At 51.9% G+C, this 26,602-nt stretch overlaps 8 protein-coding genes across 8 annotated transcripts; 5 read left to right on the forward strand and 3 right to left on the reverse strand.

The window, feature by feature from the left end:
* Window positions 1-3,795: 3,795 nt before the first annotated feature.
* On the reverse strand, window positions 3,796-4,550 carry VC83_08765 (uncharacterized protein; the record flags this gene model as incomplete). The annotated part of the gene is made up of 2 exons (XM_024472308.1): window positions 3,796-4,071; window positions 4,140-4,550. The coding sequence occupies 2 exons, from the start codon at window positions 4,548-4,550 to the stop codon at window positions 3,796-3,798; spliced, it is 687 nt and encodes a 228-aa protein (XP_024320367.1).
* Window positions 4,551-7,066: 2,516 nt separating this feature from the next.
* On the reverse strand, window positions 7,067-9,473 carry VC83_08766 (uncharacterized protein). The gene is made up of 2 exons (XM_024472309.1): window positions 8,925-9,473; window positions 7,067-8,868 (listed from the first exon to the last, which is right to left on the reverse strand). The coding sequence occupies exons 1-2, from the start codon at window positions 9,049-9,051 to the stop codon at window positions 7,280-7,282; spliced, it is 1,716 nt and encodes a 571-aa protein (XP_024320368.1). The 5' UTR covers window positions 9,052-9,473; the 3' UTR covers window positions 7,067-7,279.
* Window positions 9,474-9,529: 56 nt separating this feature from the next.
* Window positions 9,530-11,248, forward strand: VC83_08767 (uncharacterized protein). Its single transcript, XM_024472310.1, has one exon. It carries the CDS (start codon window positions 10,038-10,040, stop codon window positions 10,806-10,808), a length of 771 nt encoding a protein of 256 aa, XP_024320369.1. The 5' UTR covers window positions 9,530-10,037; the 3' UTR covers window positions 10,809-11,248.
* Window positions 11,249-11,402: 154 nt separating this feature from the next.
* On the forward strand, window positions 11,403-13,123 carry SGF29 (SAGA HAT/Core module component). Its single transcript, XM_024472311.1, has 3 exons — window positions 11,403-11,567; window positions 11,695-12,016; window positions 12,081-13,123. The coding sequence occupies exons 2-3, from the start codon at window positions 11,821-11,823 to the stop codon at window positions 12,881-12,883; spliced, it is 999 nt and encodes a 332-aa protein (XP_024320364.1). The 5' UTR covers window positions 11,403-11,567; window positions 11,695-11,820; the 3' UTR covers window positions 12,884-13,123.
* A 1,917-nt stretch (window positions 13,124-15,040) lies between these two features.
* Window positions 15,041-19,276, reverse strand: VC83_08769 (uncharacterized protein). Its single transcript, XM_024472312.1, has 3 exons — window positions 17,381-19,276; window positions 16,605-17,287; window positions 15,041-16,412 (listed from the first exon to the last, which is right to left on the reverse strand). Exons 1-3 carry the CDS (start codon window positions 18,915-18,917, stop codon window positions 15,639-15,641), a joined length of 2,994 nt encoding a protein of 997 aa, XP_024320365.1. The 5' UTR covers window positions 18,918-19,276; the 3' UTR covers window positions 15,041-15,638.
* Window positions 19,277-19,887: 611 nt separating this feature from the next.
* Window positions 19,888-21,245, forward strand: VC83_08770 (uncharacterized protein). Its single transcript, XM_024472313.1, has 3 exons — window positions 19,888-20,331; window positions 20,393-20,733; window positions 20,913-21,245. Exons 1-3 carry the CDS (start codon window positions 20,247-20,249, stop codon window positions 20,985-20,987), a joined length of 501 nt encoding a protein of 166 aa, XP_024320350.1. The 5' UTR covers window positions 19,888-20,246; the 3' UTR covers window positions 20,988-21,245.
* Window positions 21,246-22,024: 779 nt separating this feature from the next.
* Window positions 22,025-24,001, forward strand: VC83_08771 (uncharacterized protein). Its single transcript, XM_024472314.1, has 2 exons — window positions 22,025-22,807; window positions 22,889-24,001. Exons 1-2 carry the CDS (start codon window positions 22,195-22,197, stop codon window positions 23,794-23,796), a joined length of 1,521 nt encoding a protein of 506 aa, XP_024320326.1. The 5' UTR covers window positions 22,025-22,194; the 3' UTR covers window positions 23,797-24,001.
* A 504-nt stretch (window positions 24,002-24,505) lies between these two features.
* VC83_08772 (uncharacterized protein) lies at window positions 24,506-26,428 on the forward strand. Its single transcript, XM_024472315.1, has 4 exons — window positions 24,506-25,226; window positions 25,283-25,895; window positions 25,946-26,163; window positions 26,211-26,428. Exons 1-4 carry the CDS (start codon window positions 24,835-24,837, stop codon window positions 26,221-26,223), a joined length of 1,236 nt encoding a protein of 411 aa, XP_024320325.1. The 5' UTR covers window positions 24,506-24,834; the 3' UTR covers window positions 26,224-26,428.
* The last annotated feature ends 174 nt before the right edge of the window (window positions 26,429-26,602 follow it).

The following is a 26,602-nucleotide window of genomic DNA, read 5'->3' on the forward strand; positions in this document are numbered from 1 at the left end:
AAATCTGGGTATTCCGTATGAAACTCTCTGAGTTTCTGGGGAGAGTTCATGAAGTTTGACGCTGGGTACCACTCCGGGTCCAGATCGTATCCGACCCAACTAACCCTGTATTGTAGTTGCTTCCGGTGGAGCCTTACGGCGAGGATCTTTTCCACTTCCCATTCCTCTATGCTGTCTATCACTTCCCTGCTAGCCTCAGGCGGATCCTGACCAGGTAGGGGATTGTTCGGATCCTTCATGAGTACATCTGGTGAGAACACATCGTGTATTTGCGAACCGGTAGGTAGTTCCAATCGAAATGCGTGCCCAATCCGTTCTGACACCGTATATGGTCCAACCCATTGTTGGCCCAGCTTGCGGCTAGCACGAGAGTTTTTCAAATTTTTGGTCGATAGGTACACTCTATTTCCTACGTCCCAGTCGATGGTCCTTCGGCGTCGATTCGCGTGCTTAGACATTTCCTCTTGTGCCTTTGCCATGTTTTCCTTTGCGTGGACCCATGCGGTATGCATTCGGTCTGCCACCGCCTTGGCTTCCTCTCGGTTTAGGGTCTCCCGGGGGTTGGTGCTTTTCAGAGTGTTCCAATCCCAACTCGTACGCGGATCAGTTCCATACTTGAGTTAGTAGGGGGTCATGCCAATGGATGCGTGGGAGAGTGTCATTTGCACGCGGTCCATTATGGGGATGAGTTCGCTCCAGTTATCCTGATAATGGGATACGAAGGGCCTCAGTCTCTGATCGATGTATCGGTTCATGATTTCCGTCTGCCCATCGGTCTGCTTATGATAGGCAGTCGACAGCTTAACCTTAACGCCAATAATTCGACAGAACTCTTGCCAAAAGGATGATAAGAATTGGGGTCCGCGGTTGCTTACAATCGAGTCCGGAGTGTGTCCGAATCGGTATATCCATTCGATGAACAATTGCGCCATCTGGTGGGCAGTTGTGGTTTTGTAGCAAGGTATTGTCACCGAACTCTTTCCAAGTCGGTCCATAAACACTAAGATGCTGTCGTATCCATGCTTGTCCCTTTGGAACTCCTTGAAGTCCATGGTGAGGTGTTGCATAGGATATTCGGGTATGGGCAGCGGGTGTAGGAAGCCTTGCTGCTTGGTGACATTGGTGTGCATAAGCCAGCATGTTATGCAAGTTCATACATACCGCAAACAGTCCGCTTCCATCCCGACCCAATGATACTTTGGGGCGAGCAATTGGTAGGTTTTCCTGCCACTTGGATGTGCTGACGACACTTGATCGTGTGCTTCCCGGATCAGTTTCGTACATAGGTCGGTGTGGCGATTCACACATAGGCGGCCTTTGTACAGGAGGAGCTGGTCGTTCATCGCGAATCCGTCCGGTAGGGGTTGTTTCGCGCGAGTCTCGGTGAACAACTTCCGATTGTCCACACATAGCGCCTCTATTAAATTGAAGGGCACCTGGGGCTTGGGGGTGTCCATCGAATTAATGGATACTATGTAGCTCTCGGCGAGTTCAGTGCTGATTCGGGGGTGTAGGCGGCTTGGACCTAACAATACCCTCACCCTACTATCAAGTTTGACTTTCTGCTGCGTTACCAAGTCCTGGTCTCTTCGGCTCAGAATATCAGCCTTCTGGTTATTTTTGCCCGCAGTGTACGTAATGCAGAAGTTGAAGTCGGAGAGTAGCTCCATCCATCGAACCTGCTTCACAGTGAGAACCTTGGTAGACATGAAATATTCCAGCGAACGGTGGTCAGTGTACACCTCGACTCGGTGGCGCACCGAAGCCAACTCGGGCCTCCATTTTCCGAAGGCCTTTACTATTGCGAATAGTTCCTTGTCGTGGATCTCCCAATTGATCTCATGTCCGGATAGGACATGACTGTAAAAGCTTACGGGGTACCATCGCTTGTCAGGGTGTTCTTGAGACAGGACACCAGCTACCACTCCATCAGAGGAGTCGGTCTCCAGCTTCGTAGGCAATTCGGGGTTGAAGTGGTGAAGTGCCTGTACCGCTAAAAGTTGTCGTCGCAATTCCTCGAATGCATCCTCACATTCGTCTGTCCACCGGAACGGCTCCGAGGGACTAGTGATGGTGGTGAGGGGCTTTGCTATTTTGCCAAAATTACGAATGAATTGTCTATAGAAGCCACAGAATCCCAGGTAGGACTTAACACCCGTAACAGTGGTCGGTCGGATCCAGTTACGAAGGGGTTCGATTTTGTCAGGGTCCGCTTCGACACTGGAGGTAGTTAGAACATAACCCAAGTATTTTGTCCTGGTGACGTTGAACTTGCATTTGTTCAAATCGGCTTGGAGTCCAGCTTCTCAGAGATGCTGTAGGACCTTATGCACATGCTCTATGTGTTCCGTAGGGTCCTCTGAATAGATTAGGATGTCGTCTAAGTATGCGGTACAGAAGTCGTCTAAGTATTGCATCAGGACGTCATTCATATACTGCTGATAGGTTGCGGGACCGTTCGTCAGTCCAAATGGCAGCACTTTGCACTTATAGGATCCATAGCGAGTCCAAAAGGTCGTGTACTCTTCCGAGTCGGGGTGCATCCATATACGATGGAAGGCTTGTCTGATATCTAGCTTTGTGAAGATTTTTGCTTTTGACACCCGTCCTAGTAGTTCGTCGATACGCGGGATGGGGTAGGGATCGTTCCGGGTGAGACCATTTAACTTCCGGTAATCGATGCAAAATCTTAATTTGCCATCCGCTTTCTTACAAATAGGATAGGGGACGCGAAGGGGCTGTTGCTGTTGACGATGAATCCCTTTTCCAGGTTTTCCAGCAGGTATTGCTTGGTAGCCTTAAGCTCTTCGGTGCCCTGTCGATATAACGGGGAGAAAGCGTTTGGTAAAGGGGCTTCGAGCTGTATCTTGTGGTCATATATGTGGTGGGGGGGAATTCGATCTGATTCCAACTTCGAAAAGACATCGGTGTACCTCCGGTGCATATGCGGAAGCTTCTGCTGGATGAGGCGGAGCTTTTCTTCGTCCTCTACCAACTCCTTTTCATGAATGATCTGATCGATTTCGTAGATGCTAGTCTGAAAAAACTCGGAGTCGTTTCGCATCATCTCGTGGTGGAAAGCATTTGCACTGATTTCGCATATATGCATGGGCATAAACCTATGTACTAGGGTTTTCTGTGGTGGGTTCGATGGCGTATCGGTGATCTCTTCGTAGTCGGAAGTTATCACTTTCATTTCCATTGAACGTCCGCCTGCGCGGCGTCTGTCTTCGCAGTGGATTGCGAAATCCCGGCGATTCGCATCCGACTGGTATGCAGGATGTTTAATGGACGTTTCGCGTGAGTGGTAGGGCAAGGTGATCTCCTTGCTCCAGCTAGGAGTCGGCGGGTACTCCTTTGGCCATACTAACTGGCTCTTTGTAGAGTCGAGTAGTATTCGGAAGCGGCTGAAAAGCTTCTTCCCAATTATCACATCTTGTGCTCCGAGGTCCAGGAGTACAAAGGGGCAGTTATATATTCGGCGTCCTTCGACTGTTAAGTGTAACCGAATATACTCCGATACGTGGCCTTGGATTTTGCGCTGAAATCCACGTATGGGTACAGAGTAGGGTAGTTTCCATATGGGGCTCTGAAGTGCTTTCGACAGTCGTATTGCGAAAGGCTTGTTAATGACGAGGTAGCCGTTTGCTCCTGTGTCTGCTAGGGACTTCGTTTGCACCCCGAGTCCATTCATACTCAGGGTCATGTCGACTAAGAACTGGGTGCCTCCCAGGAGTTCTCGTAAGTCTAGTCCTCGCAGGTCACATTTGTGTAGACCTAGGAAGGAGCCTTCTCCTAGGCCTCGTCGTTTTCCTCGAGGGACGTATCCGATTGAAGTTCCACGGCTTCTTCCCATTGTTCTTCTGCCTCAGGGTCGTTACGGTCGATTTCCTTGATATTAGCATTAAGGGGGCATTTGTCCTGGAAATGGCCAGGCTTGCCACACTTGAAACAGTTTCCTGAGGATGCTGGGACTGCGGTCTTCACGCGCTCCAGCATCGTTGGCTTGGGGAGGAACGTGGTTCGGGTGAACAGAGCAGGTGTGGATCGAGTCGGCTTCGACGCCGACGCCTTTGCTGTATCCGTGGTATGTGTGGACGTCCTTGCGAGACGTCGCTAAGGCAGTGGTCCTCATTGACTACGAGTAGGTCCCGAATCGAAGCGCTCCATTGTAGGAAGGTATGTTCTATCCTATCGCTGAGTGGAGTGATTCTCTCTGAGATGGTAGATTTCTTATAGCGAGCCGGTGGGTCCTCGGTGTGCATTCGTGATGTGCTTGGGATCGATGGAGAACGAAAGTCTTGAAGAGGCGGCAATTGAACTGTCTCAGGGGTGTTTCGTGTGCGAGGTCTTCGTTGCTCTGCAGCTTCGACTGTGGGTATGGGGGTGTCCACCGGCGGTGTGGACGGGATTCTGGTCTGGGCTGCCGTCAGGGTAACTAGTAGATCCTGGACCTCCTGTATCTGTGCTTCGAGGTGGGCCATTCGACTCGGGATGTCTTCGGATGGCACAGTGGTCGTAGCTGCAGCGGTGGTTTGTCTGGTAGTCATTCTGGTCAGTTGACCGTCGTTGTCTTGGGGTGTGTTTGATGTCAGCTTTTTCAACATATTGCCTCGGGTGTGTATCGGTATTGATACGAAAGAGCTTGACTTCCGGTAGCTCGTAGCTATCAATGCTCTTGTCCACAATTTCCTCTGTGCTAGGAGGGGGTTCTTAAGGATCTTGTATCCTATTTGGTGCCAACGCGTCGGCAACTTTACCAGCTTGTTCTGAAGAATCAAACCCTGATCCACTGGCTGTCCGTGAGATCTCTGGAAACATGGCTATTTGAAGTCGTCAGGTCTCTTCTCTGAAACGTCACTGAGTCGCGGTCGATGTTGTAATGGTAGTTCTCCTGAGTCGTTCCAGTCCGGTGTGGGATATTATTGAAGTACGGCCGTCCCCAGCAGGCGTGATCTTTTTTGTATAATGTAAGGACACAGGGCACTCAGCTCACAGTAATAGCATATGAGAGTGCAACTCAGAGGCTAAACGGATGCTATCCTATAGGTCTACTAGGAAGGATACGAAAAAGATGAAGAGAGGAACCCTGTTGGGTCAATCTCCTTAAGTACCCGAAACGGGTCCGACTCGGCTAACCTGCCTTAACTCTTATCATGTGACTGTAACCTGTCCGACTCAGATCCTTTCCGTCACTGAGGGACATGCTGTTACGGCTACGGTAATGTGACGTCATGGTTACAGGACCAGGGCCTAGTAACGTGACGTGTGAGTCACAGGGGGCAAGCGGGGTAGGCTGCCATATGACAGGGCTAATGGATAGTTGCAGAAACTAGTGGATATTGGATAGTTGAGTGTAAGGACAGTTCGAACTGAGGCTGACCTTCAAGTCTGCAGAAGTATCCGAAGTATAATGTGAAGACTTCGATACTCGAAGCAGTAGGACAAGGTATAGTAATTCAGGCTCCAAAGCATATACTTTATACCACGGGGTCAAGTGGTGAGACTAACAGGTTGGCCAAGTGGTTCTACTCGAAGTAAGGGAATGCAGAGTAAGTCGAAGCAGGAGGAATTGCAAGAAGGCCAAGTAGTATATAATTTGCTAGCTAAAGATCAATAAGAGACATGAGCAATAAGTGCTTATATAACAGTAAAAATCCCTAGTGCCAAATAAGTGAGCCCTAGTGCAGCAAGCCAATAACAAGAGAGCCTAAGCCAGTAGTCAACATTTGGGCTGATCTAGGTCAGCAAGTAAAGCGAAGTGAGTGAAGTGAGCAAAGCAGGTGAAGTGAATGACATAGTGAAATAAGTACTAGAGACTAAAGCGAATCGAAGGGTCGTGACACAAATATCGAAGGAGTGTCATGACATTTAGCTATCCACAAACATCCTGAATATCTAGCTATCCGCCAACTATCCAGATTACCCATGAGGCACGACGCCACTATATAAGTAGATAGTATTTCCTTAGATAGGAGCTTCGTGCTCAACTCAATATTGTATTCTTTACAATACTGTAACGTGTTACTTGGAAAGCCTTTGTGTCTAATCCCCTGCCTCCTCTGTCAAGTCAACCTTACGCAAGAAACCTCTGTGTCTTCTATCGTTTAGAAGTCAGCGTTACACAGGCATCCTTACATTAGGATTGCTAGGCGATTAGGTAATTACACTAAGTAAGAATAGGTAGAGTTTAAATTGAATTAGTTAAGACTGGATTTAACACTTTGATTAACATACAAACAGTCGTATAATTAGAACCTATTACCTTATTATTCTTAATAGGCATAAGAGCTACCTCTTAGCTTAATTTCAACACTACTATATAGAACAGAAGATAATCACTCTCTATATTCCACTACACTCGTCACACATACTTCAGCCACTTGATGTTAGCTGCTTTACTCCATTAAAGCTTTTATATAGATGTTAGATTAAAACCTTTGTATAGAACAGGCTAAATCATATCATAAAACTTAAGTTTCTCTCTACATTTAAAGAAGCATTTAAAGCTGCATTTATAGAGCAGAACTTCAAGAGTAGGTTCTAAGTAACAGGATTAGTTCTACACAAGCTACAGAATCACCTTTCTTACTTAAATCTACACTTAAGGACTCTAACTCCTCCTATGGTTAAGAGTAACAATTAGACTTCAAAGACTCCTTAAACTATAAGGGAGCTTAACTTTTAAACAGAGCACATTAAGAACTACATCGTATGATATTAGAACAGCTCTCCTAGCTTAATTAATGATGCTGTTATCTGCGTTGTTAAAGGAGTAGAAATGATGATGCATTCTTCTACTCCTTTAACAACGCAGATAACAGCAAATGAACAGAAAAGGAGGGAAAGGAAGCGTAAGAGGCGTATAATGTAAGGGGGTAGTCTCTCTATACAAGAGGGAGAGGATATCCTTTAGAGTGCCGAGGTTGATGCTCAAGTCCGAACAGAGGTGGCAAGTAATAGTAGTCGGCAGGTGGGCTCTAAGGGCAACAGCGGCGCTATGGGTTATGTAGTGTTACAGGCCATAATGCCCGTACGTGCGAGAGGCGCCAGGAATCAATTGCAATTGAATAAGGGTCATTATATAGGGTGGTGGTGTAGTAGCAGTAGTAATAGTCGGATTTTGGTCTTTTGGTGCGTCACTCGCTTGTGTGCGTCACTCGCATGTGAAATACGTTAACAGATTTTACATCCCCAAGAGTTGAAATATGGGGATCCATCTATGATGAATGTCCCTTGTCCCCAGGTCCGCTCCCAAGAACGCCAATAAACCCACCCACTAAGCCTTACCAGCCGCATCATCCCCAAACTCCGTCACGATCCAAAGACAGAACTTCTCCCACTCAAGCGCCCATTCCCGCATTCTCTCCCCTCTAACACCCTGGCCCAGAGTGCCCTGCTTGATGCCCTCAAGCCACTCGGCGTTGGTCTGATCCTCGAATGCTGCATATCTGACGCTGTTCTCTGCCAACGAGCCCAGGCCCGCTAGACCAAGGTTATCCCAGCCCTGAAGAGCCTGCCAGAAGTCGTGTGTAGAACCAGCAGTATCTTGACCAAGGATCGCAGGGTCGTCATTGCAGAGCGAGCAAGACACGCCACGAGAAAGTAGTGCAGGGAGCGGGTGAGATATAATCGAAGTGCAAAGTCGTAATACCTCGTTGCTAATAGGGCAACTTTCGATGAGAATCTTCTTCTCTTTCACCATGTCGATAAGTAGCGGATGCTTGTAGAGTGAGAATCCGTGCCCAATTCTGCGAGTTCCAAGAAGAATAGCATCAAAGATGTTTTGATCCGTATCGTTGCCGTCACCCAATGTCTCTCCTGCGTGGAAGAAGAAGGGGATGTTGACTCCTTCATCGGCACACTGCTTGCGGAACCAGAAGAGCTCTGGCAAGATCTCCTTCAGCGGCCTTCCCATGTCCTCTTGGCCGACGAGATCATAGCCACAGATGAGATGTGGATATGCCAGCTTGACCTCGATGCAGTTATCCATATCCTCAATAACCCATCTAAGATCCAACCTTCTGAGACCTGTCCAGATCATCCTCAAGCCCCAAAACCCCTTTCCTTCTTCTGATGCCTTGAATTTCTCTACTTCCTCGCCGAGGACTTTAAACATTCCGACGTACCCCTTTTCTGGAGTCACCTTCCCCTCCTTGTGGAACTGGAATGCGAAAGCAAGCCGTAAGTCAACCCACTTGACTCCATCTGCATTTAGTAGATGCATCATCCTCTGCAAGAATGCCCTGAAAATCGGCTCGTAAGACGTAAGCCCAGCAAGCATGCCGAAAATCGACTGGAACCTCCGCCACACATGGTCTACACCGTGATGGTGTTGCAGGCTCTCCTCTCTCGATATCGTGAACCTGCTCTTCAGGTACTTTATAAATCCCTCACTGCCACCCGGATGTAGCTCCGCCGCCTTCGTCACCAGCACCGGATCATTACTCTTATAATCCGCCTTCCAAATATCCGTCTCCTTCGGCGGCGCACTCTTAAAGCAGAACCTCAGCATCCAATTCTCCGCCTTCTCCGGCGTCGACAAATCTGTCTCGCAAAAAATACACATTCCCGGCGTCCGCATTAACTCGTCAATCAGAAAGTCGAAATCGACCATAGCGTCCATATGCGCGTGCAGCAGCGCACCCTTAGGCATCTGCCGGATTACCTTCCACAGTCGCGTCCTCTCCATTGTCTCCTTCGCGAGGCCAAACATCATACCGGGGTATGCGGCCGTCTCGCTCTCGCATGCCACGGCAGCATCGAGCTGCGGTGTCCAGATCGTGTCGCGCTCCTCGTCACGGATGCGGGAGACGATTGCGCAGGCGTCGCGGGCGATGGGAGAGAGGGATTGGCGGAATGCATAGTCTGGCGCGTTTGTCAGAAGCTGGCGCCTTCAAAGGGGACGTGTAAAGGGGCATTACCGCTGCGTTGCTTCTTCTCCTGGGCGATTAATGCGTCTCTCCCGCTGAGGTATTTCTGGATGAATGGTTCATCCACGGATGGCACCGTCTGGACAACCTCCTCCCACTCATCGTCTGGCATAGGCATCTTGGTCGCTGGTATGGCCTCTGAAATAAAGAAGAAAATTTATTGAACCCTTTTAGGAGTGGGGTGTTTATTGTGCATAAGTGAAACTACCTGCACTGTATAACCATGTATGTCAGGCAGTTTGGCGGGGTAAGATCAACGACCGTTTTCAGTTCGTCATCGTTTGCAACCTCCTGCCACTTTGAGAGGACAAGGTTTTAAACTCCACTTTAAGCAACTCAACTCCTGAGTCAAATAGTTTTACTATTCAACTGCCGACTACTTGCTTTTCGTAATGTGCATATCTCCTCAAAATAATACCAACAGGCCACATTCTTAGTCACGTGTTGTGACGGGGTACAGCCTTGCAATATGACGTCACAAGACGCATAGAATATTATCAGAAAATGTGAGAACTTAGAACTTATATGTCTGCAATAGCGTCTTTGATGAAATTAGAACCTTATATATATCATTTCAACGTGCATTAAAGTATACTACCTACGTCTAGTCACTGCCCTTGGTGCAAATGATAAATCCGAGTGGCAGTAGCATGCCATTCATCAAACCATGATTCAAGCTTTGCATAACCCAGCTTCAAGTCGTTAATTCCGCGCGGCCTACTCGATATAAATATTTTAACAACTTTGCTCAGAATATACCATAAACAGCTTCAACTGGACTTTATTGACAGGAGTGGATTTAGGTCCAGAGGGGCCGACTGATTACATAACCTTGCAAAAAGCAACGCTTACGTAATACTCGTTATCTTGAAGCCATCAATCCAGGCAGGCGCAAGAACCGACAACCCATCGCTCCTTCCCCATCCTCACCAACCTAGACGGCAGTTGTACTTGGTCGCAAAGCCTAATATTCTCTTGGTTTTATTTATACCATCGAGTCCGCAAACTTCCATACGGATCGCACGTGCCTACAGTACCAAGTATCCTCCTATAAAGTGGAGGCGAATTTGAAAAGGCAACGACGCCCCGGCGCAGACTCTCAAGATGTCTGAGCGCAAAGTTCTCCAGAAATACTACCCCCCGGATTTCGATCCTAGCAAGATCACAAGGTCGAGAGGCCCAAAGGCACCAGGTCCCAAAGTCCAAACCGTCCGCCTGATGGCTCCCTTCTCGATGAAGTGCATTGCATGCGGCGAATATATCTACAAAGGCCGCAAGTTCAACGCACGCAAGGAGACGACAGACGAGAAATACCTTTCTATAACTATCTTCCGGTTCTACATCAGATGCACGCGGTGCTCTGCCGAAATCACTTTCAAGACCGATCCCAAATCACTCGACTACACATGCGAGCGCGGCGCGAAGCGGAATTTCGAGCCATGGCGCCAGGGCAGTCTGAAGGAGGAGACAGAGGAGGAGCGCCTGGCTCGCCTCGAGGCGGAGGAGGCGGAGAAGGATACAATGGAGGAGCTGGAGGCGAAGACACTGGATGCTAAGACGGAGATGGCTGTGGCTGATGCGCTCGATGAGATTAGGACACGGAATGCACGATTTGAGCGCGTAGGCGGTGGCGAGGCGAGTAGTGTGGCTGCGAAGCCTGAAGTTGATGAGAGCGTTGCTGCCCAGGAACTTGCGGATGAGGAGGCGGCGAAGCGCGCGTTCCAGGCTAGGGCTGAGGAAGCGGCTGGAAGAATAGTTGAGGAGGATACGGCTGTCCCGGAAAAGACGGCGGTGCCGACGTTCACGCGGACTGTGAAGAAGAAAAAAGATCACGGTGCTTTATTGGGCATCAAGAGGAAGCCGAAGTTGGTATGAGGAACTAGTGGATGTCCAAGAAGTTGGACAAGACCTCACATAGATACCGTTATACGCAGCTGTTGAGGTTCTATGCCATTATGAACAACCGCGTTGCCATGATGGCTGGCTAGCCTCGTATGTGTCCCGCACACGTGGGCAGAAGCGTCCACGAGAATAACCTCGTCACACATGAGCCATAGGATCGGATTCAACAGCATATGGTAGCAGGGACAGTTGAAGAGAAGCCCTTCTACTCTCTCCCACACTCCCAAGGCAGTCCAAGGAGCACTGTTCGGATTAGATCAGGAAGAATCCAGTGATGAGAATGTAGATAGTCTACTCTTCCATTCCACCCCATTTAGAGATGGAACATAGATACCCAAATCAAATGTATATATAATAACAGCCTTAAATAGAGCTGGAATCCTAAGCCTTAACTATATCTTGGTGAACTGAAGCGCAGATGTTAGAATATAAATGCAACGATCTACCACGTATAATCACGCCAGGAACCGTCATGACGTACAGATAGCGTGAAACAGCGCACGGACCATGAGTCGACATCGCAACGTTATGGGATCGGTAAGGCTGAAGGCCGAACCGCCACCGTCATCAGCCATCGCTCTTTCCTCGCGTGGTCTTCCCTTCTTAACTTCCTTTATACACTACCTCTACCAGGCGCTCCTTCCGATTCTGCTCAGCACAAGGTCGCAACTTCCTCTCTTATCACGGTGGAAAAGGGAAGTCGCGTCCTGCCTGGATAATAGAAATACTCAGGTATGTCTGTTCCTGTCTATATGGTCTGCTTCCTGGTTATCCCCTGCGTTGATTTCAAACCTTTTCGTTGCCGCTCCTCCACGTCGTTGAAGAAGAGACATCGCATGCTAACATGCAGCCCTTAAAGGAACTCGCCCTCGACGGGCCATCAAAGTACTGGAGCGAGACGCCGACCTCGCGTCGCCGCAAAGCCACACTCACCGGAGGATCACCCGGCTTGGGCGAAGAATCGAACAACGGGAAAAAGCCAGCCATGGCTAGTCAGCGGAAGAGGGTGGAGCGCGGACGAGTTGGCGGGAATGGCCATGATGGTAATGCCGAACTGTCCATCTGGGAGGGCTGCCAAGACACCATCAAGTCGATGCTCACACTCGTCACGCGCATGGAAGAGTGCAAGAAAGAGATCCTACTCATGGAAGAAGGAATGAAGGAGCGCGATACCCTCGGCAGTGAGTCCCCCTCCCCCCCCCCAACTGCCAAACCCCGCACACCACACTCACACCCCCCCCCCAGACCCCCCCTCCGTCCTAGAAATCGACGCTCTCTCCTCCCTCCAACGCGAACAAGTCAAACTCTCAGAACAAATCCTCTCCGCCGGCAAAACAGGCGACACACCCCTCATCGAGCGCCTCAAAGTCCTCCGCGGCCTGCAATCCCACAACGAAGGCGCCTCCGCCGAGCCCAGCCGTCGCGGCGGACCCTCTCGCGATAAATCCTCCATGGACCTCGATGTCGCTTCCGAGTCCCCCGCGCCCTCCCCCATGGTGGTCGACAAGCCGAGCCGGAAAAACCGCGACTTGGGCGCTACTAGCCGCAGCAGCCAGCCCCCGAAGGAGAGCACCACCAGCAAGGACGCCCCTGCGCCCACCCCGAGCTACGAGATCGACGCCAAGGGTAAGGTGACGTTCAATCTGCGCGCCGAGGTGGCCTTTCGCCCGAGACCTCAGGACCCCAACGTCGAGACGGAGTGGATCCAGGGCGTCGTCGTGCGCATCATCGGCGAAGGCAAGAGCCGCCGCTACGACGTGCAGGACCCGGAGCCGGACGAGGTCACGAACCGCCCCGGCGCGATCCACAAGTCCTCGGCCGCGCGCATGGTGCCCATCCCCGAGTTGGGACAGTCGCTACCGGATTATCCGCAGGGCAAGGCCGTGCTGGCGCGCTACCCGGACACGACCACGTTCTACAAGGCCGAGGTCGTGGCGATGAATGGGAAGTTTGTTAAGCTGAGGTTTGAGGGCGAGGAGGATGAGCAGGTTACTATGGAGGTTGATCGCCGCTTCGTACTTGATCATCGCGGAGATAATAAGGGATGATTAAAATGCCTTTCGTATTGTTTTATTCGTGCGGCTTTCTGGGTATAGGCGAGTTGTTTGACGAGGAGTCTGGCTTTTCATTGGGAATACCCCCGGGCCGCCGGTTGAGGCGTTGTGGGATTTGGGGTTGGAGTCTTGTTTTCGTATGGGGTTCTGGTATCAATTATCATGGATGGGGTATACGAAAATTGGGCATGATGGGATGGCGGTATGGTAGCTTTAATATATATGTTCACATGATGCTGTTCTCTCGTCGCCCATGTTCATGTCAATTGACTTCCTCTCATCGTAGACTACATCTGCAGCCAAGTAAAGCTGACACATCACATCACATATTTCACAAGCAGGCAATGCACACAAAACGATCTCTGAATCCTTCTACGTATATACCCCCATACGGAGGTAAAAACTAAAGCATTCCATCCCATCCCCTCCTTCCCGACTGCCTCTCGAACTGAACTGAACTGAACTGAACGACACTATACTATAATACACACCACACCCATCCTCAGCCTCAAAAGCTCAAAAACAAAAAACCCAAGCCCAGATCTATGCAAAAACGCCCCGCCCGCTCCCAAGTTATGTGCGTTCTGAATTCGACACAGAAAAACCACTGTAAAAAACCATTCTTTTCCACTGTTCAAATGTACCGTTTATCTTCATTCCCGGGATGTACCCTTTATATCGTCCCCCGTTGCATTTGCAGATGTACCCCGTATCATCTGCCTCCATCTCGCGATATCCCTTCAACTCAACATATTAAACACCGGCCTCTTTCATATTCCAACAAATCAACACCCCCCACGAGAGATAAGTTCGCAGAATCCACTCCGCTATCACCCCCCCCCACCGCGCCCCGCCAGAGGCACTTCATCACCATAGACTCCCCAAGACCCTGTTCGAAGACAGGCGGGTAGATACGGTCTAGGTGGAGTGACGAGGACGCGATGGGGTGTCAAGTCAAAGCAAACTGCTTCTCCACAAAAACCCCTGCGGTCTCTCTCTCATCTATCCTCTCCATTCTTACAAATTCATTCTTCTCCTCATCGAGACACAAAGACAAGGCAAGTCAACTTAAACCAGGCTTACCCAGTCCAGCAAAGAAAGACCGACGCGACAAAGATTTCTTTTCTTCCGCCATCAAGCACGGTCCATTTATGCCTTACTCTCCATCTCCCCAACAACCCTCTCAATGGCCTCAAACAGCTTCTTCGCCGCCCCCTCCGAATCAGTCGCAAGACCCACAGTCGTCATCGGCGACTCCCCCTCCTTCGGCGCATCAGCCATCATGATGACCGCGACGTTCTTCCCCATCAGCCGCGGCTTCGAGTTCAGGAACGCCTTGTTCATCCCCACCGACCCGTTCGGGAGACGGATCAGGTAGCGCACGGTCGAGGTCTTCTCGTTGCGCAGGAGCTTCAGCATCCCGACGGTGCTGGGTCCCCATTTCTTCTCGGGGGTCATCATGCGAGCCCTGACTTTGGTGAGGATGAGTGTCTCTTCGCCCGGCTCGTCGCCGCTGGCAAGGTCATTCTGCGGGAGCTCAGCACCAGGCTCGTTGTCGTCATGGCTTGCTGCTGCTTCACCGGCCGTGCTCTCGTTCTCGGTCGTGACGCTGGGAGTAGTCGCGCGAGATGCGCCGAGAGAGGGGGTCGGGCCCAGACCACCGCCGTTGGAGAGGAAGCTGAACGGCGCGGACTTGGGGGCAGTGGGGGTGGTAGCGCCAGATTGCGCGGCCGAGAGAGCAGGGCCGGACCCAAAGCTGAAGCCCATGGTGGGCTTGTCCTTTGCCTCCGATGAGGCCGAGGCGCCAAATGCTGGCGCAGCTGGTGTGACGGCGTATTTCCCGAACAGGGGAGCCGGGGAGGGCGCAGCCGCGGGAGAACCAGTCACGGCATGCTTGCCGAACATGGGGGCAGGCGACGCTTCACCCGCTGCTGGAGACCCAAACAGCGACGCAGGCGCAGGCGAAGCCGCCCCCGAAACAGAGCCGAACAGGTTCGACTTCGCGCCCGCGGACGCCCCGAACTTGATCGGGCTCTCGGGGTTCCAGGTCTTGTCGACCGGCTCAGCCGCCGCCGGAGAACTGGCGACGGAGCCGAAGATGCTGGAGCCACCCGAGGCCGCAGTCGGGGCGCCGCGGGACACGCGGGAAAAGAGGCTGCTGGCGGCCTTTGGCGTGGGGGCCGGAGCCCCATCGCTGTCGTCGTCGGCATCGTTGCCCTTCCCGCTCGATGCGTCCGACAGGTGGGCGAACGGGTTGCCCAGCTTCGAACCGATCCGACCCGAGCCCGGAACGTACTCATTCAGGACTGAGTTCGGGCTCGAGGTTCCAGATCGGCTGCTGCTCGTCAGCCTAAAAGATGTCAGCATGGCTCAATTTATAACATTGATTGTTCTTGGGGAAGGCGGGGAAAGTAAAAGTCCTGGTTCCCCGACACACCCAGTGAAGGGCATGCGGCTCCCTAGGAGGAAAGGCCCGGCCGGACCAGTGTGCACGTTAGGCCTCAGGCTCAGGCTTGGTAGAAACTTCCCACCACTGCCAGCTTCTCCGGGGCAGGTTCCTTTTCTGAGGCTTTGAAGCCTCAAAAAGAGCCCATAAAGCCTGGCCCCGTAAAACTAGGCAGATGTTGCTTAACATGCGCCTCACGAGTCTCAGGTTACACCTTAGCCAGAACCAACTTTGGAAAACTGACATCAGGAGTGGAACCACTTAGTTGCTATAAAGAAAGTCTAATAAAATAGAATCAGGAAATTAGAATTCATACCCTTCGTTACCACCTGCCGGACCCTTCGCTGTCGGAGACTGAGCAGAGGGAGTAGACGCTGCGGACCCGAAGGTCGGAACAGCAAGCGCTGGCTTCTGCTTCAGCGCCTCCCTCTTCTCAGCAAGCTCCTTGTGATATCTCTTCTCCCACTCAGCCTCAGTCTCGTCGTCCTCATCCCAATCCTCATCCTTGGCCTTCTCCATCGCAGCATCAGCAGTCTTCTTGGCAGACTTTGCGAACTGAGACATGAAATCCGTGGATCCGCCAGTCGATGGCTGGGTGGGCTTGAAAACAAATCCTCCAGCTGCCTTGGGTGCGGGAGTTGGAGTTGGAGTTGGAGTTGCGCTCGCGTGTTGAGCCTTCAACGGTGACGCGCCATTTGGGGTAGACGCAGCCTTTGGTGGAAGCTTCAGTGACGCGAATGGGTTTGGACGAGGCTTGTCTTCAGTAGTCTTGGTGAGCGAGAATATTGGCTTCTCTGGAGTAGAGGTTGGGGTGCTCCCAACGATGTTTCGGAACAAGCTTGATGTAGCAGACCCAACCTTGCCGTTCTTGGGTGTAGACTCATCGCCAGTAGGATCATCTTTGGTAAGCTGAACATCAGCCTTGCGCTTGGCCTTGGGCGTCGGAGTTGGTGCAGCTTCGGCGGGTTTTGGTGCAGCCTCAGTGGGCTTTGGTGGTGTAGCCTCGGCGGGCTTTGGTGTGAAGACATTCTTCAGGGACGATGGAACCTTCGGTTTGTTGGCGTTTGGAAGAGGAGCCTAGATCGGAATTAACAGGATGAACAGCAAAAACAATGCGAGGGTTGTAAATGGAGATTGGCAAGGTTAGATCGGGGTAAGAAAAGGTAAGGTTGTGATTGGAACAAGTCCAAGATCGACAAGATAAGATCAGGTGAATTGAAGGGTCAAGATCGAGATGTAAAGGTGTGAAGGTCAAGATCGATCACATACCTTGTCAGAGTTTGACTTCGCAGGCGACCCAAACATAGGGGCAACAGCCTTTTGAACCTTTGGCTCAGCTGGCTTCTGACGCTTATTGGATCCCTCGCCATTCATGCCAGCATCATCAGTCAAGCTATCGGCCTTGCGCTTCTCGACTCTCTTGGCCTGAACCACGCTCCATTGCTTAACATCTTGCTCCCAGTCGGCGAGCTGCTCCTTGATTCTCATCTTCTTCGCAGGCTGAGTTGCGTTTTCCATGTCGATCTCGGCACGTCTCTTCAGGGCCTTGATCTGAATAGCAGCGTACGCCTCCAGTTGCTGTCTGGGAGATAGAGTGGGTGGGAAGTACTTTGCGACGATACGTGCGATTTCTGTCTTGTGGGCTCTGGTAAACAACTCATTCAAATCGTACTCTTCAGCACGTTCGAGGACGACTTTCTGGAATTCGGAAATATCCATGCTGGAAGTATCAGGTAGTTTAACCAATTCAGTTGAAGTTGTTATTGTTGTTGGGGTGGATTCAAAAGAGTGGTTGATGCGTGAAGGTGATTTTGTTTGTGGTTGGAAAGAAGTGGGAGGGTTAAGTCTTGTGGATGAATTTATATCGCCCAGTTTGGAAGTGAGAGTTGACGCGTTTCGCGAAGGTGATTTAGCGCCATTGTTAATTTCGGACAATGCAGTATTACCATTCGCTAATGGTTTCTCATTAGCATTGTCGATGGTATCAATAGAACCATTTCTTTGTTCCGGCTGCAAAAAGATTTTGATAGCGTCAGCAGGCTTACCGAAAGGAGTTGCAGCTGCCTTAGGCGCCTCCGTAACTTTTGGCTTTCCAAATAAATCCGTGGCCGGAGGGGCTTTAGGAGTATGAGATCCGAATAAGCTGGAGCCATAAGTCTTTTGGCCTCCAAACACTGGTTTCGCAGGTGTTGTTGCAGCACCAAAGTTGCTGAATATGCTCTTTGCAGGGCTCGGAGCTCGCTGTTCAGCTTGAACTTTGAAGAGATCATTCGCAATAGTAGGCTGCTTCATAGTCGAACCAAACAAGCTTGGCGTAGGCTCAGCTGCAGACTCAGTGCCAGACATATCCTTCTCAGGGCTAACAGATCTAGAAGTTTGGCTCCCGAAAAAATTGCTCGATGGCGCAGGGGATGTTGCAGCATCTGGTATTTTGATATTCGCAAACGGGTTGCCGCCCGTAGGCGCAAATGGGTTCAATGGCGCCGCGGCCTCCTGTCCTGCTGGCTTGCCAAACATGTTAGAAGCTGGAGCAGCGGCTGCTGGAGTCTCCTGGCCAAAGGGATTAGATGGAGCAGCTGCGCCTGGCGTCGGCTGCCCGAAAAGATTAGGTGCTTGCGTTTGCGCAGGCATTGCGGCTTGTGCTTGAGACTGTCCGAATGTGAACGCGCCCCCAGCTGGCTTGTTGGCCGCAGGAGTCGGTGCGCCAAAGTTGAATGCGGGAGACTCAGCACGCGATGGTGTCTGGGAACCAGGTAAGGACCCAGCTTGCGACCCGCCTTGTGGCTGGGTCTGTCCAAAGGTGAATGATGGGGTCGCTGGCTTCTCAGCGGGAGCGCCGTTGCCAAACGACGGGAATGGGTTTGCTGCTTGAGCAGCTGGCTGAGATGCCGTGAAGCTGAACCCGCCTGGAGCTTGTGTAATCGCCGCCGTGCCTCCGAAGCTAAGCCCAGATGTGCCTGATGGCGCCTGCGAAGTCTGGAAAGGGTTGTTTACAGGCGCGGCTTGCACCGTAGATTGACCAAAGGTAAAGCCGCCGGTCGCCGGCAGTGCGTGTGGGCTTTGGCCGAAGGAGAATGGATTACTCGTGGGTTGGTTCGATGAGCCTCCGAAGGAGAAGCCACTGCTTGGGGCCTGGGGTTGGGGAGTAGAGCTGAAAGGATTCGATGGTGCGGCCGCGCTTTGTCCAAACATTCCGCCACCTGCCTGTGGTGCAGGGCTTGCAGCGCCCGACCCAAACCCAGTCATCTGGAATGGTTTGTTGCGTCTTGCAGCCTCTTCGTTATCCGACGCGTTGCCCATGGCTGACGGAGTAGACGATGGCGGGAAGGACACGGAGCCGCCAAAGTTGGCCTGCAAGGGAGCGGCAAAGTTGAACGAGTTATTCGCGCTCGCCGCGCCTCCCCCAAACAGGCCGCCTGCACTCTGGGCGCCAAAGTTCGACGTCGGCATCGGCGCGAAGAGAGGAGCCTGGTTTCCATCGTCGCCACCGTGGTTCGAACTAGGCTTCGTCCTCCTCGTTGGCGCCTTGATCTTTCTGGCAGCCAGCTGAGCCGCGTTCAGTTGGCGGGGGGTATCAGACATGATGTCTGTGTGTTATGTGTATGTGTGTCGCGAAGGAAAAAGAGATCGGTCGAGATAAAAGGGTTCCTATTGTGTCATTCGAGACCGCGCGTGAGATCAGGCTCACTTCGAAGTAGGACTGGAGTGCGTCGAAAGTCGTATTATTGCCGATGTCGCAAGTGTAAACAAAACGGCAGGGTCGAGATGGGGGTTGTCACGCACAGATGGCCGTTGGCGTGATGATGATCCAGATGAGGCGCTATTAGTTTCTAGTCCAGCACTTTATTGACATCGGTTGTTGCGATTCTGGGAAGCCGATGAATTAGAATGCCCTTGTCGCGTCGGAAAATGTAAGTGTGATGTAAAGAAAGAAGAAGAAAGTGAGGGAAAATTAAATATCGTCGGACGCGGGCTGGTCAGGCAGTGGGAAGGAGCAAGACACTACGGAGGAGAAAGAGCAACTCAGGCACCAACCACAGCCAGCCAAATGCAGCGAAAACTGGTCTCCAAGTTAACTAACTAAGTTTTAACTTAACTTAGTGGTTTTGTTGATTACATCACCAACGCTCAGAGTGGCCAAAGCACGTGCCCAACCGACCAAAATGAAATTTGTCTTGGAAGGCCTAGTAGTGTTACTGAGTATATTTTCAGATGTTGAGCAGGGTTGAGGCCGAGTAAATAAACTCGATATCATGACAGCAAGAATGGAAACCACCACGTGACATGGATGATGGTAGTAGAGTTTTGGTGGTAGATGGTAGAGGAGTGGGTGGCAGTTCCGGTACTTGAACTGCCACCCACTCTACTAGAACCTTCCTGGTACCATCAACGGTACTTATCACCACTACTACATACCATACTACACTCCATACAACTCCCTACCACTACCAAGTACCACCACCACCCCAGCCAATGTCCTCGGCGATCCACTTCCCCAACCGTCTCCTATATCAATCATCCCCTCCCCTTCCCTCCCCTTCCCTCCCCTTCCCATCTTTCTCTTTCATAAACCCCCCCCCCATTCGCCTCCCCAACATCTAAAAACTTATCTGATTCCTGATCTCGACTCCTCGTCGTCTTCAAAAAACCAACTTCATGATCGATACCATCGTCGCCACCTCATAAACGAAGCATAACGAGCAACACACCTCGTCACACCCCCAAATCTCGCCACCTCAGCTCCCCTTGTTGGAGAACGAACGTCGGTCCTCACAACTCGAACTCTCCAGCCCATCCCATCCCAATAACAAGCCCACAAACGTCGGCAACCACACCCAAAACCCAAAACCACCACAAACCAGCCCACAACCACCAACAAACTCCCGCTCACCACTCTCCCCAGCCGACAACATGGTCTCCCTCTCGCGCTCCAGCTCCGCCTCGCCCGAGCCCTCGGAGACAATGCAGATCTTCATCAAGAACCTCAGCGGCGACAGTAAGCCCTCCCTCCCCCCCCCCAATCTCCAAACCCACCCGCTAACCCGCCCCCCCCCCAGTCATCCCCCTCACCGTCCCCGTCGACATCTCCCTCTCCCACATCAAGACGCTCCTCTCCCTCCGCACCTCCCTCCCCACCACATCCCTCAACCTCGTCCACGCCGGCAAACACCTGCCCTCCTCCACCGCCCCCCTCACCGCCCACGGCATCAAGCCCGAATCGACACTCCACCTCGTCGTGCCGATGCGTGGGGGGATGCCGCCCAAGAAGATCCGCTGCACGCACAAGGAGTGTAGGGAGGTCGCGCAGCGCATCGTGGGGGATTGCGGGTTCTGCAATGGGCATTTCTGCGGGAAGCACCGCCTCTTGGAGGACCACAAGTGCACGGGGCTGGAAGACGTAAGTTGTTCCCCTAGCGACTCTGGGTGTGGCGTGGCTGCTGCTGTAGCGATGGCGACGAGTCCGTCTGCCGACTTCTCTCCGTTGGGGGAGTTGTGCGGCGACGGCTCGTCGGCGGAGCGGCAGTGGTGGCTTGTAGGCCTTGATCTTGAAGAGCTTGGGCTGACACCTTTTTAAAGTGCAAGAAGGAATCTCACGACCGCAACGCAGCGCAGCTGAACTCGGAGCGCACCACTGTGATCAAGGGCATATAGACATAACAGTCCCATCGGCTCAGCTTAGAAAAAGCATTCCGAAAGCGAGAAGACGAATTCACAAACGCATTTCAAGGAAACCAGGCGCAGTACTTTGTGTATATAAACTTTTTTTTTTTTTTTGATTCGCGGGACCAGCTTGGGTCCCGTTTTTGCTGCTGGTTTTGTTGGGAAAGCGGGTGTAGGGAGCGATGAGTCGGCGCTTTTTGGGGAAGGGGTGTTAATTTTCTGGTTTCTTTTATGTTTGGTCTTTTGGGTTTTTTTTTGGGGGGGGGGGGTGATAGGGGGCATTTTCGCGGCGTACTGATTTTTTGGTGCGTTGTTGGTTAGATTTGAGAGGTTAGGTAGACTAGCTATTTCATGCCATCATCCAAGCCTTATTTTGACTTGTTGGTGTGAGACGTAGTGGCGTATGAAGGTGAAGATAAGAATCTACAGTTTTCATAATGCAAGTTGGAAGAAAGGGAACAGGGAAGAAATGGTGGCGGGTGGGTGGGAAGAGTCATGACCAAGCCAAGGCGAAAAGGTTAACAAATTGCCAGATGCGGCACACTTTTTCGGCAGCGCTTGGACTGGGCTTGGAAATATTCAATCCCATCCCATTCCCCAACCCGCGATTCCCCTTCCTCCACACCTCGACTACCTCCCCCCCATCCCTCCACCGGAGTGCGGCACCTATCCGCACCCTAGCGTCCCCCTAGCCCCCCCCAAAGCAAAGCACCACAAAAAACCCATGTTGTTAGCGTGCGCCAAAGGGCGCATTCGCGCTAGAGCGGGGCACGCTGGCGATGAAGTAAGAGAAATCTCTGGTAGTGTCGGCGGTGGAGAGCGAGGGGAGGGGTCCGGGTATATAGGGTCGGAGGACGCCGCCGCCGCGGGTTTTGGGAATAAACAAAGAAAGAAAGGGAGAAGGGAAGAAAGGAAGAAGGGAAGAAAGGAAGAAAGAAAGAAAGAAAGAAAGAAAGGAAGAAAGGAAGAAAGAACGAAAGAACGAAAGAAAGGAAGAAAGAAAGGAAGAAAGGAAGAAAGGAAGAAAGGAAGAAAGGAAGAAAGGAAGAAAGTATTAACTTTGTTTATTTTTGGAATACGCTCGTTTTATTTTGGGAGAGGTGAATTCTCTTTTTAAAGGGCTTGGCTTTTATACCGTGCCAAGGGATTTCTATACTTTTTGTTTTCAACAAGAAGCGCTTCTGAGAGTGCATTCTACATGATGGGTGGTGAGAAGAAAGACACCAGGAGCCACGGCAACACGCCCGTGGACGCAAAAGTCCTACGAACCGACCACGAGCCCGCCGTAACGGAGGGCATCACCACTTCCCACAATGGCAACTCCTCAGACTCCTCAGACGCAATAGGGCTGCACATCGTCCCCTCCAAAACACGCAGCCGCATCTCCCGCATCTCCCGCGACGGCGACAAGCTCTCCTTCCACGACCCCGAAAAGGGCGTCCTCAGTACCGCCGCCGTCATCCCCTCCCCCTCCCAAAGCACCCACGCCCTCACCCTCCGCGAAGACGAGAATTTCTACCCCGAGGGCGGCTTGCAGGCATGGCTCGTCGTCTTCGGGTCTCTGTGCTCGCTGCTCGCTGCGTTGGGGGTGATGAATACGCTGGGTTCGTTCCAGGCGTATATCTCGAGGAACCAGTTGAGGGAGTATAGTGAGGGGGAGATTGGGTGGATTTTTAGCATGTATGCGTGTCTCGCGTTTGGGTTTGGGGTCATTGTTGGGCCGATCTTTGATAAGCATGGGGCGAGGTGGTTGATGCTTGCGGGGTCGGCGGGGGTGGTGACGAGTTTGATGCTGTTGAGTGTTTGCGAGAGTATGTCCCCTTTTCCTCCACTTCCTTTTTCTCCCAACTGCCAGGTTTGGAGTTCTAGAGCACCATACTAACTCCTCACAGCATACTGGCACTTCATGCTCGTCTTCGGCATCCTCGGCGGCGCCTCCACCTCCCTCATCTTCTCCCCCTCCCTCGCCGCAATCGGGCACTGGTTCAAAGCCCGCCGCGGCTTCGCCACCGGCATCGGCGCCACCGGCGGCGCCCTCGGCGGCATCTTCTACCCCCTCATGCTGCAATACCTCATCCCTCAACTCGGCTGGGCCTGGGCAACCCGCTGCCTCGGCTTCCTCTCCATCTTCCTGCTGACCATCGGCTGCGTCCTCGTCCGCGGCCGGCTCCCCCCGGAGCACAACAGCAGCGCCAAACCGGACCTAGGCATCTTCCGCGACGGCGTGTTCGCGCTCACGGTCGCCGCGGTGTATTTGCTCGAGTGGGCGCTGTTTGTGCCGCTGACGTATATTAGTAGTTATGCGCTGCACGCGGGGTTTAGCGAGGACTTCTCGTATCAGTGCCTTATTATACTGAATATTGGGTCGGTTTTTGGACGGTGGCTGCCGGGGTTTTATGCGGATAAGATTGGAGCGTTCAACACGATGATTCTTACTACCATCCTCTCCGTCGTTATGGTGCTCGGCGTGTGGTTACCCGCTGGGACGACGATGCCGGGGTTGGTCATCTTCTGCCTCTTCTTCGGCTTCGCGTCCGGGTCGAACATCGGATTGACATCCGTGTGTATCGGGAAGCTGTGCCGCACCGAGAACCTGGGCCGCTACTTCGCCACCTGCTACACCATCGTGAGTATCGGGTGCCTGACGGGGATCCCTATCGCCGGCGAGATCGTCAAGGCGAACCACGGCGAGTATTGGGGCTTGATGACGTTTACGGGGGTGTGTTATGGCGGGGGGCTGGCGGCGTTTATTGTGGTGAGGATTATTAAGGTGGGGTGGGATGTTAAGGCTGTTTATTAGGATGGAAGGCCGTTGTTTTGTTTCTCAGGAAAAGGCCGTTGTTTGGGGCGCAGATGCTGGGCGGATCGGCAGCAGTATGAGCATCGTGTTTATTGGATATTGACATTTTTTGGGAGGCATTTTTGGATGTGGGGTTTTTTGGCCTGTGTTGTTTGTATATTGAAGCTATTTGTTTCTAACTCATAGCGAGGTGTCTACTTCGGTGTAGTGAATTCAATTCACTGTACCTGCCAAACTCTTCCCCCACTCACCTATAAAACCCTCACCCACCATTCTCACATCCCTCCTTTGTCCTTTCCTCTCCAGCTTCCTTTGCCATAGTGGCTTAGATCAAGTGTAGTATCTGTTCTTTTCAGTTTAATCGACTGAAATTCTCCGTACTGGAGACAACAATCTCACGATTAAAACCAACTTTTAAAAAAAACGCGATCCTGGGACGCGCTGGGGGCTTGCTCCCAAGGTCCTGGGATGGGGTGGGTGTCTCTGGTATCACACTGGGCCTCTGTTTTCATTGGGGCATCGCCTGTGGCGATGTCGCGAGGAAGACTGAGGGCTGATTTGAGTGTTCGTGGGGTCCATGGATTATTTGAAGTGAAGTGAAAGATTGCGAGATTGAAGTTAATAGAGGCGCTGTGGCGGAGTACTCGAGTGATACGCGCCCACGTTCCCCGTCATTCACGTGGTGCCGAAGCTTCTCGTGACAGGCACGGGGGAACTGGGAACAGTATAATTACTCAAGCGAATATCTTGGCCGTCAACTTCCAACAGGTCAATCGCGCTGCATTCTTGCGTGCATGGTTGTGAACAAGGTACGTGCCGTGGTGGAGGCGCCGTGCACCCCCTCAAAGGCGACAAGGCGTCTAGGAACCCGTGTGGGGGTCTCTGGGGTCTCTGGGGTCTCTCTCCCGAAAGCTACAGGATTGTACCAGAGTCTAAATGACTCGGACATTGGGATTATGGGGAATCTCTATATAATCGTGTCTCTCTTCGACGTGTTCCCGACCGACTGAATCATCGCATCTTTATCACCATACAACGATGAGCTTCGGCGTTGGCATCGGGGATATCATCCTCCTCGGCACCCTGACCTGGAAGCTGTACAAGAACTGCAAAGAGTCGTCGGCGGAATTCAACCGCATATCCAGCGAAGTCGCGTCGCTGCACGTCGTCATCAAGGAGACCGAGGAGTACGTTAGTGAGACCGAAGGCCTCAGCCCGTCGCGGGATGCAAGACTCACGATTCTGATCGATGGGTGTAAGGAGGTACTTGCCGACCTGGAGAGCTTGCTGAATAACTACAAGAGTCTGGGGACGCAGGCGCAGCGGTCGTGGGATCGTGTGAGGTGGGGGTTGGAGGAGTTGGCGGATGTGAGATCGAGGATTATCTCGAATACTAGTCTGCTTACTGCGTTTAATAGCAGTCTGGCAAAGTAAGTTTCTCTCATAATCTATGATGGGGATGGGCTTAGTTAACGCTGTGGGACAGTTCTTCAACCGCGAGGATCGAAAAACGACTCAATAAATTCATCGAAGAAGTCCGGGCCGGTCTTCGCGAGGGATCCGTTGTTACATCCTCGGGCGTCACGGAATCCATCGACACTGAGGATGTATGGCTCCTCCTGCGCCGCGAGCTGGAGGACGTAGGTATATCCGCCTCGGTCGTGGAAGAACACCACATGTACATCAGCAACTGGCTGAAGGCAGCAATTTCAAACGGCATGCTCGAGGAAATGGATAACAGCTCTCGACGGTCTGCGGTAGCTGGTTCTTTTGACTCGGGGTATGCTGGTTCGATTTCCATTGGTGAGGCGTCTATTGGCGGCACGTCAACTGCGCCGAGTCTGCCTTCTATCACTGTTGCGAATGAGGAGTTCGCGGCGGAATTGTCGCGGCATCCTTCGCGGATCAACCCTGACAGCTCTACGGCGTATATTAGAACTGACCTCAGGGTTAGGAGGGCTTCGAGTGTGTCTTCTGTGCTGTTTAAGATGTTCAAGAAGGAGACGGCGATTATTGAGGCGGCTAGCGATGGAGATATTTCCAAAGTGGCCAAGCTGATCAGCGCCGGCGCGAATGTAAATGCTAGGGATCGATGGGGTGTAGGTTATATTTCTTCTCATGCTGGGAATATTTTACTGATTTGATGCAGTTGTCCGCATTGAGTATGTGTGGGTACGGTGGTCATGTTGAAATCTGCCGCCTATTGCTCGATCGTGGTGCGGATCTGAATAATATGGATGTAGACGGAGACACGCCGGAGAGCCTCGCGACAAATAGAGGTCATGCAAATGTTGTGATTATGCTGGAAGAGGAGAGAGCTGCGAGGGATTTGAAAGTGCGGGAAGCAGATAGTGATAAACCTCGAAGGTAAATGGCTCGCTTTTAATAAGCGCTTGAAATACTGACAGATGAAGTGTGGAGGTATGATTTAAAGACATTTTTTGGGCAGCGAGATAGAGTTTATTATGGAGTTGAGGGGTTTTAAGGGATATAGACGGTACTGTTAGGAGTTTGCAATTTACTTTGGAAAGGGCGCGTTGGTAAAAGGGAAGAGCGGGAGGAAGTTGGAATAAGCTACGAGGCCGTTCCCGTGTAGATCTCCATATTTATTAGTTTGACATAAATGCACGCATCATGATCAGAATGATCTCCTTCCAAACCATCTGCCATTAACGGAAAAAACGATTACGGACGACCGTGAGGCAATTGTGAGGCGTATTGATTAGCTGCATATATATCTGAACCTTGCAATCTGCCTTGCAGCTCCATGTGTTGGGCTTCGCCCGCCTGAGGGCTAGCGCTTAGC

Source organism: Pseudogymnoascus destructans (assembly GCF_001641265.1).
Source record: "Pseudogymnoascus destructans isolate 20631-21 unplaced genomic scaffold scaffold_27, whole genome shotgun sequence".
In the NCBI taxonomy this organism is placed as follows: Eukaryota; Fungi; Ascomycota; class Leotiomycetes; order Thelebolales; family Thelebolaceae; genus Pseudogymnoascus; species Pseudogymnoascus destructans.

What these genes read in the sequence shown, in the direction of transcription:
- VC83_08772 (XM_024472315.1), top strand. Translation starts at nt 24,835, where the DNA reads ATGAGCTTCGGCGTTGGCATCGGGGATATCATCCTCCTCGGCACCCTG. An exon ending in TTTAATAGCAGTCTGGCAAA is followed by an intron (nt 25,227 to 25,282) that starts GTAAGTTTCTCT and finishes GCTGTGGGACAG; the next exon opens with TTCTTCAACCGCGAGGATCG. An exon ending in ATGCTAGGGATCGATGGGGT is followed by an intron (nt 25,896 to 25,945) that starts GTAGGTTATATT and finishes GATTTGATGCAG; the next exon opens with TTGTCCGCATTGAGTATGTG.
- VC83_08766 (XM_024472309.1), bottom strand. Translation starts at nt 9,051, where the DNA reads ATGCCTATGCCAGACGATGAGTGGGAGGAGGTTGTCCAGACGGTGCCA. An exon ending in GGAGAAGAAGCAACGCAGCG is followed by an intron (nt 8,869 to 8,924) that starts GTAATGCCCCTT and finishes CAAACGCGCCAG; the next exon opens with ACTATGCATTCCGCCAATCC.
- VC83_08767 (XM_024472310.1), top strand. Translation starts at nt 10,038, where the DNA reads ATGTCTGAGCGCAAAGTTCTCCAGAAATACTACCCCCCGGATTTCGAT.
- VC83_08769 (XM_024472312.1), bottom strand. Translation starts at nt 18,917, where the DNA reads ATGTCTGATACCCCCCGCCAACTGAACGCGGCTCAGCTGGCTGCCAGA. An exon ending in GGCAGCTGCAACTCCTTTCG is followed by an intron (nt 17,288 to 17,380) that starts GTAAGCCTGCTG and finishes AGAAACCATTAG; the next exon opens with CGAATGGTAATACTGCATTG. An exon ending in CGAAGTCAAACTCTGACAAG is followed by an intron (nt 16,413 to 16,604) that starts GTATGTGATCGA and finishes ATTCCGATCTAG; the next exon opens with GCTCCTCTTCCAAACGCCAA.
- VC83_08770 (XM_024472313.1), top strand. Translation starts at nt 20,247, where the DNA reads ATGGTCTCCCTCTCGCGCTCCAGCTCCGCCTCGCCCGAGCCCTCGGAG. An exon ending in CAAGAACCTCAGCGGCGACA is followed by an intron (nt 20,332 to 20,392) that starts GTAAGCCCTCCC and finishes CCCCCCCCCCAG; the next exon opens with TCATCCCCCTCACCGTCCCC. An exon ending in AGTGCACGGGGCTGGAAGAC is followed by an intron (nt 20,734 to 20,912) that starts GTAAGTTGTTCC and finishes ACCTTTTTAAAG; the next exon opens with TGCAAGAAGGAATCTCACGA.
- SGF29 (XM_024472311.1), top strand. Translation starts at nt 11,821, where the DNA reads ATGGCTAGTCAGCGGAAGAGGGTGGAGCGCGGACGAGTTGGCGGGAAT. An exon ending in GGAGCGCGATACCCTCGGCA is followed by an intron (nt 12,017 to 12,080) that starts GTGAGTCCCCCT and finishes CCCCCCCCCCAG; the next exon opens with ACCCCCCCTCCGTCCTAGAA.
- VC83_08771 (XM_024472314.1), top strand. Translation starts at nt 22,195, where the DNA reads ATGATGGGTGGTGAGAAGAAAGACACCAGGAGCCACGGCAACACGCCC. An exon ending in GCTGTTGAGTGTTTGCGAGA is followed by an intron (nt 22,808 to 22,888) that starts GTATGTCCCCTT and finishes AACTCCTCACAG; the next exon opens with CATACTGGCACTTCATGCTC.